Source organism: Hippocampus guttulatus, chromosome 21, assembly GCF_054856545.1.
Source record: "Hippocampus guttulatus isolate MCC_2025c chromosome 21, RoL_Hgut_1.0, whole genome shotgun sequence".
NCBI lineage: Eukaryota > Metazoa > Chordata > Actinopteri > Syngnathiformes > Syngnathidae > Hippocampus > Hippocampus guttulatus.
Window position 1 is genome coordinate 8,078,463 of NC_141281.1, and position 10,410 is coordinate 8,088,872.

General features: G+C 48.8%; 1 protein-coding gene across 2 annotated transcripts; it reads right to left on the minus strand.

Annotated features, from left to right (window-relative positions):
- Positions 1-394: 394 nt before the first annotated feature.
- topbp1 (DNA topoisomerase II binding protein 1) lies at positions 395-9,813 on the minus strand. Of its 2 annotated transcripts, XM_086102053.1 has the most exons (28): positions 9,479-9,813; positions 9,225-9,321; positions 8,917-9,051; positions 8,689-8,832; positions 8,238-8,419; positions 7,972-8,165; positions 7,724-7,900; positions 7,159-7,325; positions 6,839-7,002; positions 6,520-6,767; positions 6,076-6,401; positions 5,846-6,018; positions 5,511-5,722; positions 4,986-5,317; positions 4,541-4,726; positions 4,280-4,383; positions 4,073-4,196; positions 3,815-3,988; positions 3,094-3,181; positions 2,833-3,016; positions 2,462-2,691; positions 2,014-2,156; positions 1,853-1,940; positions 1,470-1,633; positions 1,260-1,388; positions 1,093-1,182; positions 850-1,011; positions 395-613 (listed from the first exon to the last, which is right to left on the minus strand). In XM_086102053.1, exons 2-28 carry the CDS (start codon positions 9,309-9,311, stop codon positions 485-487), a joined length of 4,536 nt encoding a protein of 1,511 aa, XP_085958179.1. In that variant the 5' UTR covers positions 9,312-9,321; positions 9,479-9,813; the 3' UTR covers positions 395-484. The 2 variants fall into 2 exon arrangements, with proteins under 2 accessions (XP_085958179.1, XP_085958180.1); XM_086102054.1 differs by lacking the exon at positions 9,479-9,813 and having other exon boundaries at positions 9,225-9,367.
- Positions 9,814-10,410: the final 597 nt, after the last annotated feature.

Here is a 10,410-nt window from a genome sequence, read left to right on the forward strand (position 1 = left end):
TTACTTCCCACCATTATGAACATGCGAGTACAATCCGGTGTTTACTGCAGAGAGGCAAACAGCTAAAACTGCAATAGGCTATAATGGACGCACCCATTCCACCCACCACCATCCAAAAAATAAATAATCAAAGTGAGATAATGAGAAATGTCTCACCCAATGATGAATCAAAGGAATCCACGTGCCTAAAAAGAAAAAAAAGAAAAAACAGAGAGCAAATCAACGATCGAGACAAGTGTGACGATGTAGCGCCCTCTGCAGACCAGCCACTGTACCTGCAACCAATAACAAAGCATGACTTGACATTTTCTGCAGGGCCCTCCTCAGAGTCATCAATCACAGCCTGCAGCCACACTGCAGTCACTTCAGACAAACGCGACAGTGGGACGCCGCATGCGCTTCGTTGACTTTATTTCATGAGAAAAAACAATCTTATTTACAATATTTTGTAAAGGGGGAGGAGTGTAAGAGCGTGGGGAGGCTTTCAGTGCAATCGAGACTTTTTTAAGCCGGAGGTGTGCTCTGCCGCTTTGCGTTTCACTGATGGCATGCCAGGCGCTTCTTCGGGGGGGCTCCCGGCGAGGAGGTAGAGCGCCGTAGGAGGGATGGGCTCCTGCAGGGGGAGAAAACATTGTAAATCTGACGCATAAAAGTGTCGTGGAGACACCGACGGGAATAGCTCCGTTGCTTCTATTCATCATTACGATCCGTGTATCATTCATTTGTTACATTTTTGATTAGTAATTGAAAAATACAAATTGTGAACTTGCATTACATTTGTTTGTTGGATTCCTGATGTGATTACGAGCTATTCTCCACACGCGGTAACAGGCGCGTGAGTGTAGTGACCTGCATGAGATAGTCGGCGATGTACTCGGGCTTCAGACATGTCACCCCCTGGGCGGAGGCATCCGACACGTCCACCCGGAAGTCTCCCGGACGGAGGCGGCTGAAATCGGCAAACAAATGCGTGGCCACATTGTACAAAGCGGGAGAGGCGCTTGGCAGCACCTGGAGGAAATCAAAACAAAAGAAAAAAAATCAGCTACTAAAAATCTTTTGTGACGTTGGTGACCAAGCCGGCAACCAAACCTTGGCACCGCCCGACTGCAGCAAGCGCCTGAAGCCGGCTGCTCGGTTCTGGTCGATGTTGAGCATCACTGTCCAGCCGCTGAAGGCTCCCTTGAAAAAAAAAAAAAAAAAACGATGTTGTTACTTGTGTGCATAAAAACTGTTTTTTTTTATGAGCTGCCACGTACTCCCTGTTCCAAGGGTCCCCGCAGGGATTTCCTCCAGCGCATGGCAGCTAACGCTAAGCGCCTCTGCTGCGAGCTGATGGAGGGCAAAGCGTCCAGGATGGAACTGCTGCCCCATTCATAATCTTCCTCCTGGAAAGGCGTGACACAAAAACATGATTCCGAATAATCGCAATTAGGGCGGAATACGTCGCCGTGTTGCCGGGCCCCCACCGGAATGAAGCGGCCCACGGATCGACAGGCCTCCAAGTACGAGCGATGCAGGATCCATTTGCCGGCCGCCATGGCCGCCAGGTACTTTTCGTTGCGTAGGGGCGTACCGACGATGATGTGCGAGCAACTGGGGTCAAACGACTGCTTGTCCAGAATGATGCCACCTATGGCACGAGGAGACCAGAGCAAGAGAGAAAAGAAGCCTCCTGCTACTTTAATTTCTCAGGAAAAGAAATAACATGAAGCGAAAATGTTCCATTGGGTATGTGCCGCTTATTTTATTTCTTTTTTTTTTGAGTGGACGGATTCTCACCCAGCCTACCTTCCGAGTTGTAGGACGACAAACTCGGCGTGGGGGCAGTTATGATATAAATATGACTCACCAAGCTCTTCGATGAGGTGACTGTAATCAACGCGTTCCTGAGGAGCAAGCGAGGACATCTGGAATATGGGCGGCGTCCTCTCCTTCTCCTAAAAGTAGCAAGATGAGCTTTGAGCCTCCAAATGCCGCCGGTCGTCCGTCACGTTCGATTTGAACTCTCACCTCTGGCTCGGGAGCTACCGAGGGATTGGCGAGGGGGAAGGCGATGCTGGGGGCGTCGGGAGTTAGAATGTTATTCTGTGGCTCCTCCTGCAGGGGCGCTGTGGCCTTCTTGCCCATTCGCTGGTCGATGACATCACAAGCCGCTGATGGGGGGGTGAAAAATATTTTAATTTGGGGGCGGGGCCGTTGGTGCCCATTTCAATACACATAGGTGCCAAGGATTTGACAAGAAATACATAACATTAAAAAAAATAATAAAACTAATGCTAAAACTAATAAAAACTTAAAGCATTTCCTAAAAAAACTGAAAGCTCTGCAAACTAATTTTAAAAAACAAAACGAATTAAAACTAACTACGAAAAACTGAAAAGCAATTTTTAAAAAAAGAATCAAAACGAAATAAAAGCTCCAATGATAATTGCCAAACTCTTCGAACCCTGGTACGTACCCATCTCCACCAGCTCTGAGTCGGTCATGGAGTCCTTGACCTGCCCGTCGTGCTGCGGCACGGCCTGCAGAGGAAGCACCAGAGGCTCCGAGTGCTGCGAGGGACTTCCGGGCCACTGCAGGTTGTCGGCCAGCTTGGCCCTCTCCTCCCTTGCCGTCGGATCGTCCCAAACGATCTGCTCACTCTGGGAGGGCTCCGTGTTGACATCCAGAGCAGTCGCTCTGGATACCCTTCGATGAGAACATCTCATGTTAAGGGCTACATTGGCAGTCATCCAACGCTTTCGTCACCATTTTTAGGAGTTTCAAGACACTCGCGACACCTCTTATGTCTCCTCGAAGCACTTTTTACATGTAGGCTCCTCTCCTCACCTTAATGCTTCCAGAGTGCGCCTGCCGCCGCCAGAAGCATTGGGGGTGGAGTCAGCGCTCCCTGCGGACCCCATCCGACTGAGCCGCGCCGACATCCGTCTGCCGGTCGTCATCTTGGTGGCCGACATGATTTCTTGGAGCGCTTTCTGCAAGTTCTCTCTCATCTGCAGTGTCTCGGCAGTATCTGGAAGGCGACGATGACATTTTTAATGACGTGCAACCTTTTTTCAAGTTGAAGGAGAGAGCTGGAGTAACACCCACCGTTCTTGTCCGCGAGGTTGTTTTGATCTCCGTTTCCATCACTTGCGCGGTGAGAGGAGGACGCGTCCTCTGCGGCCTTATGCTCGGACTGGAGAATGGATGCTTAAATGTTACCAATGAGAAGGGTACGCCATCATCCACGCAGAGCCACATTAGAGACAATCAAAACCGATACAAACGCTGTAATAATAATTAGGAATGTTCGATATCAATTTTTGTTAGACCCGAACCAGCACAAGTACTCACTCTCGGAGTACTCGACGATACGGAGTAGCGATAACCAGAGTAATTTTGACACACAAAATTTCAATTCACACAATTACAAAAATTTGTGAACGCAGAACTTTCTTTCTGCTGCAGATGATGTTTCCCCAATGGGTCAAACTGCTGCCGAGGAGGATTTACGCTATGTCAGATTTTTTTTCTTTTGCCTTAGGTATCGGCGACTTGTATCGGCAGCCCCCACGACAACCCGATACCTAATAATAAGAACGGTATAGGTCAGATACAGTATCCCGTATTGGTACTCACACAACCTTAATAATAAGGTCTCAACCTTAACAATATTCATTTGGATTTCTTCATTTCTGAAACTTTTGTTATGTTGATGACAAAGCCGGCAGCCAAAGATTGGCCCCGCCTGAAGCCGGCTTCTTATATAATATACAACCCTTGCATTGGAGTGTGTCTACAAATGCACAAAAATAAATATCAGCATTACATCATTTGGGCCGACTTTCTCGTCCCGGGCTTCTGTGTTGTCTTGCCGTTGTGTTTGTGTGAAAGGGGGAGACCTCTGCGAGCTGCTGGGAACCTGACTGAGGTTCAGGCTCATCTTGGGGTTGTATGTGAATGGATACAGAGACTCCGGGACGTGCCTCTGCTCCTCAGCGCACTAAAAGACAAAAAAAAAAAAAAAATAACAAATGTTGGGATTGAAGTCTTCCGAGGAACATGGGCAACGTAGCAGGAGACGTACAGCTTCCAACCAGTGTTGCGAGACCACTTGCAGCCCCCTCTCTTTCACGCCTCGATATTCCCGATTGTTGTCGCCGGCTCTGCCCTGGTAGATGAAGTGGGTGACGGTATCGTCGCAAGCCCATCTTTACACATAAGAAGGACGGGGTTTTTGTTGTTGTTATCATGCGCTTTTGCTCCCAAAGAAATAAATGGCGGGTATGACTACCTGAATTCGGCTCCGAGCGAGGCAGCCACGGCGTTGAGTTCACTTTGCATCTTGCTCAGCTTCTTCCCCACACAAATCACGACGCCTGTCAGCGGACCGGCCTCCTTTTTTATCGCATTGAGAAAACAAAAGGTCAGGGGTGGCCAAAATTTGAACCGTAGCATATACAAAAGATAAAAATAACTGAAAGGTAAGAGGTGGGCGGCAAAAAGTTGAAGGGGGGTGGGGGGGGGGGGACTGATGCGTGGTGCGGCCCCCAACCTCCTTCCTGGTGGTGGTGAGCTGCGGGCTGGCAGAGGCCGCTTGCATGTCGGCGAGGTGGCTGGCGCGTGAGCTGTTGGCCAGCGCCACCTTCATGTTCCTGTTGATGACGTCAGTCAGCGGCGTCTCCGCCTTCTCGCTGGGCTTGGACGGCCCGCCTGGCGTGTCCAACGCCCCCAAGGCATCCTATTGGCAACATACAGTGCATGTCTGATGTTATCATGTTGCAAAAAAAAAAAAAGTGTTTCATAAAAAATAAAAGAAAAATAGACATGTTTTATAATTATTTGTTTCACTGAATAAAATGTACTAATCACATTCATAGACAATTATAAATCCAATTATCATAAAGAGGATGATTATTAAGTATTAAAATCAACATTGTACCTGCACACGTTGCATGTTTTTATATATTATATATCAACTAGAAATCGCATCCCTCCACCTTGACATTGAAGGAGGGCCGGAAGAGCTGATCCCTGCTGAGGAAGCGGGACGGCGTGTCCAGCTGCAGAGAGGGCTCCTTGACGGGGGGCTTCCTGCGGCCGCCCTCCCGACTTTGCTCGGGCGTGCCGACATCCTCTTTCGACTTCATCTCGTCCAGCACCGAGCGGAAGACTTTGCTCTGGAAGCGTCCCAGATCCAGCGGCGTGACGGCCTTGCCGCTCTGCGGACCCGGCAGCGGGACCTCTGGGGAGAGGCGCACCTTTCGGGGAGGCGGCGGCGGCGGCATGGATATCTTCTGGGAGCTGCTGACAAAACTCTCCTCCTCCCTTTCTGAGGAAGAAATATAAAACAGCTGTCAACAAAAACGGACCACGATGATTCTTGGGAAGGCACAATTATTGAATGTGATGAGAGTGCACTCGGAAAATATTCACACGTGCCTCTTTGTAGCACCTCTCAAAAAAAAGGCAAAGCGCCGTGAATACTTTGCGGATGCACCGTATTGTGATGAACTTTTGCAAACCCGGAGAAGGCGGCAGGTCAACCAGAAAGCGCTCCTCGGCCACCCTCTGGCCGGTCCTTGCAGATGCCATGATCCAGTGCATGGTGACGGCCGGGAGCCCCCACTTCTTGGCCGCCTGGTACTTGGTGCCATCGGGACCCTGCAGCACCAAGTGAGTGCTGGCCAGCATTGCTTTCTTGGGGTTGGCCAAGCGCACAAAGTAGTCCTGGACGCTGCGAGAGTCAAGAGTCACGCAAACTTGTTTGCAATTTTATTTTTAGTCATTCCGTTAACTATAACAATCTTGCCGGGAACTATAAACGCTCCATTGGAAAATATGACGGAGGAAGACGTACGTGGCGCCCAGGTGCTTGGCCAGCTCCACCAGCGACTCGCGCTCAGCTCCCGTGAACTGGCTGACGGAAAGGACGCAATCCTTAAGAGGCAGCCGTCCGCCCATCACGGCAACGGGAGTGAACAGAGGATTGGACGAGATCTCCAGGAGACACTCCCTCTCCACACATGCGGCCTGTTGACTCAAAATTGTCAGTGAAGCAAATGACGAAAATTGAAGTGTTGAACTCACCAACCACGTATCTGTGACCACTTCGTCCACCGTGAGCTCCACAGAGCATCCCAACAGAGGCACCACGGCGTAGTCTGCGATGGCGCGCGTGCTGCTCACCAACACCCGGCCCCCGTTCTCCGTCACGAGGAGGGAAAGCTGGGCCTCGGCCTGGGCACCGAAGCCCTGCAGCAGGAAGCGTTTTCCCGCAAAAAGACCCGCCTCGCTGGCCTCGTGTGTGGTGGAGTCCGAATCTGGTCTGGCACTGCGGTTGAGGCTCCAGGAAAGCTCGGCGGCCGCGTTGACCGACATCCCGCCGTCGTGATTAGCTGGCGGCAGCTCATTAACTTGAAAGGAAACATACGGGTGGGCCCAACTAAAGCTTTATGCGAAACAGTTTCAGGTGTGGGCAGAGAACATAAACAGTGCTGTGTTACGACTACGTAGAAATGCTACAAAACTCACCGACTGTCGGGTCGTCATCCATGTACTGCGAGAGGAGGTCATCCTCCCCTTGCTTCAGTTTTGGGGTGCTGGGACTGGCTGCGGGGGGGCCCACGGAGGGCCTGGAGGCGGCCGTGCGACGGACCGGCGCAACCAGCACCTCTGCCGGGGAGGGAGGAAGACAGTCCGGGTGGAGGAAGCCATCTTCTGGGAGGAGACGGCCTTTGGAGAAGCTGTCGAGCAGCCATTGAACTCTCACCACGTGAGGTCTGGGGGGAAAAAAAAACAAAACAACAGAATTAGAGTGAGCGTTTTCTCCATGATACTCCATGGCGCTAACCTGTGAGTCGTTTTGGACAAAAAAGTCTTGAGATCCTGGTCAGGTTCTCCCAAGATCACGTGCGTGAGCTCCTCGCTGAGCAGGTTGAAGCGAAGACCCCCCGCAGCGCTCACCAGCCGACGCAGCTTCTCCAGCTTCTTCACGGGCAGGCCGCACAGGTACAGCTGCGCGATGGTCACGAGGAAAATTATGAAATGCGCAACAAAAAAACGCCTGAGAGAATGTGAGCGCAGTAAGACCGCCAGAGCATCCTTTCATTCGAATCCAACTGAAACGAAACTCACTTTTGTGAGATTGGATGTGATATACGAAGCACTTGCCTTACAGCCATCCAGGAGGTCATCTGCGGGCTGCACGGTGAGATCCAGACTGTCAAGGGGGTCCGGAGCGTCCGCGTGGCTGACGGTTGCATTGGTGAAAGCTGTGTCGTTCACTGTCACGCTGGCATTGAGGGAGATGCGACTCAAACCCAGCAGCGAAGGACCATCTGGACGCAAAGGGAGGGGTGGGTTTCGCCAAAGCAGACAAAGCACACTCGGAGGCAGGGGTCCTCAAATCATCATTCCACATTGAAATGAATGGAAACTTTGACTTTCGTTCAAAAAACACACGACTGCATTTTCTTGTGTGGATTTTTTGGATGCTTGAAACAAATTAATTTACATTTATTTCTGTTAGGAAGGACAATTTGAGACCTGAGAAAGTAATCCAACTTGAGAGTCAAAGTGGCGCTGTATTTTACTTTCTTCTTCATCTCTAAACGATGTTTAAATGTTCAAAACTATTTTTCTGGTTCTTTGCAGACTCAACTGCAGAACTGACAGGAAATCAAGAATATAAAACTTGGTGAATCTTGAACGTGAGCTTTGCCCCACGCGGACTGACCTTCATTCTTGCCAGAGCCGGTGGGCGTGGACGTGTTTGGCCGGGCACTTTTGGAAGCGGCGCGCTCCACGATGTAGTGACGCTCATCCTGACTTGAGCCCTTCTCGATGCTGTCAAACAGCCAGCGCAGAGACACGCAGAACACGTGCCACTTGCGCGCACACTCATACTTCTGACCTGTACAGACCAACACCGAAGACAATGAGACGAGGGTAAAACGTAGGAGCAAAAAACGGTAGCCGACTTGCCCGAGGGTTCGTTGACGATGAGGTGCGTGCACTCGTTCATTTTGAGCTGGCCAGTGTAGCGGGCGCCATGCTGCTCGCACAGACGCTGCACTTCTTTGCGCTCAATGCTAGAGAGCCCAGTCACGCACACGGTGCAGCCCCGCAACACAGGGCACAGGTGCTCCTCCATGGGTAGCTCCGTGTACCTGAACAGACTAAAGAGAGAGGCAGACATCAAGTATATTGTGAGATGACAAGTTGCATTACCCAGGTTTTGGGTGTTTGACCTGTTTTGAGACTTGTCCCAGCATGCTTTGACCCAGGAAGGCAGCAGGATGGGTTTGCCCAGGTTGGCGGCCACCAGGTATTTTTTGCTGCCCACTTCGCCGGCGATCAGATGCGTGACGGACACGTTGAGGTCCAGATAAACGCGCCCACCCATCAGCTGCACCAAGTCCATCACCTCAGCCTGCAAACACACACGCATTAAGAACAAATCACCAAAATAAAATGAAGCACACGCAAGTGATGCAAAAATAACTCAAAATGCCGCACGACTAATGACGGCCCAATTTGGATTCACATTTTTTTAAAAAACAGTTTCGTATCAGGCAATTTTATTTTATCCGGGGAATATTTGACATATGATTTTCCAGTTATTCGAACATTCACACTGGGTTAATCTTTTGGTGAGTCTGCAAATTTCTTCATTGTGGGAGTAACAAACAGATGACTGACCCGGGCTGTCTTATCCAGGCTGGTGCAGGAGACGGTGACGTTGGCCATGGCCATGTTGTAGACCGGCTTCTCCGCTTTGGGCACGCAAAGCTGCTGCTGCAAGCAGTAAACCACCACCAGCGGACTCACGATCCGACAGCCGAGCTACACAATCAGACACAAAGAGGGAACATAACATTTAAGAGTGCCGGGAATGTCGGTTTCCGACAAAACGAAACGGGATAATACATTCTTGCAGTGCTGGAAGGCGGGCGTGTCAAAGTCAGTGAAGACAAACAGCGATTTGTCCTTTCGGTCCATCTTCAACACAGCTTGTTCAGTGATCTTCTTGACGTACTTTTCAGACTGCATTTCCAAAATAGCCTAAAAACATTTGAAGCCAAAGATCAGAATCAACAGCTGGAGATGTGAATTGGGACTATTTGTTGGTTATAAGCAAAGTTGCCAAAACCTTGGAATTTTCAACGTTGGAAACTTTCCATGGGGAATAACGGGATATTTATCACATTTGGAACTCATAAATCAGATAAGTTCACCTCATAAGCTTTGGCAGCATACTCTGATGTTTGTCCTTTACTTCCCACAAACTTGACAATGAAGCCATCTTTGTCTCCCCTGGACATGATGGCCAACCTAAATTGAAAGGAAAAAAAGGTTTAGGGATACAATTTCAAAGATAATGCGTGTAATGGGATTATGGTTAACGTAATTATTTTACCGAGCTACAATTGAGTAACTTAAAATGTTAGCTACATTTTGATGGAGCTTATATCACTGGCAACCCACTTACCTCCTCCGGGGGCTCGAAGACCGTCAAAACATTTAACGACAGGATAATTTACTTGAAAAGTAGTCAAACAAATTCAGTCTTTTACAAACTGGATAAGAATACATACTCGAAAGCCTCACTCAAACTGTCACATAGAGCCGGTGCTAACTTTTCGAAAACATTACTCTAAACCCGTTACTGGTTAGCTAAACACTGACAAATAACTGTATTTGATAAAATGTCATTTGTACTTATTTGTACTTGCGGATAATTCGTCGCAAATGTAACGAATAAATTGACATTTCTTTGTCTTTTTTGTTGTCAGGTTGGTCTTGTTATTCGCGCCACTACGTCACTTCTGCGGGGTTACAAGCTAATTGAACCGTATGGAAACAATTGTACATGTGGACGGGATCGTCTCTGGGAAACATTGCGAATTGTGAGTAATTTGTTGAAAACGTAACATACGCACCACCAATTATTTATTTGTTGATTCACTGAAAATTACCCTGGTTTTAATCAGCGAAATGTCTATTTCTGGTATTAAAAACGAATGCACCTCCGGTGTTACAAGCCAATCAAATCGAGTGGAATGCGACACTAGCAAACAAAAGGTCCTAGCAAATAAACACCAATGTACTGTCCGGACAGGGGGTCTTTGGTTTACAATTGAAATCGCCCTAATTAATCACTAAATTAACGCAGTAGCAAAGTCCTAATTAGGCAAAAACTTTTAGAGTGTAAACAAAGCGATCAAATGAAAACCAGTAAGCCTGTGCAAATAAACCAACATTTTTCTTCACATAACAGTCATCTGACCTTCGGGTTGAGTGAACGCTGGCGCGTTTTGGCTGCCGCTGCTCAACCCGTATTGTTTTGTGTTTTTTGTTATTGTAAAGTGTCCTTGGGTGTCTTGAAAGGCGCTTAAAAATAAAATGTATTATTATATGTTG

What these genes read in the sequence shown, in the direction of transcription:
- topbp1 (XM_086102053.1), bottom strand. Translation starts at nt 9,311, where the DNA reads ATGTCCAGGGGAGACAAAGATGGCTTCATTGTCAAGTTTGTGGGAAGT. An exon ending in CGCAACACTGGTTGGAAGCT is followed by an intron (nt 3,989 to 4,072) that starts GTACGTCTCCTG and finishes TTTGTCTTTTAG; the next exon opens with TGCGCTGAGGAGCAGAGGCA. An exon ending in CGGTAGCTCCCGAGCCAGAG is followed by an intron (nt 1,941 to 2,013) that starts GTGAGAGTTCAA and finishes TGCTACTTTTAG; the next exon opens with GAGAAGGAGAGGACGCCGCC.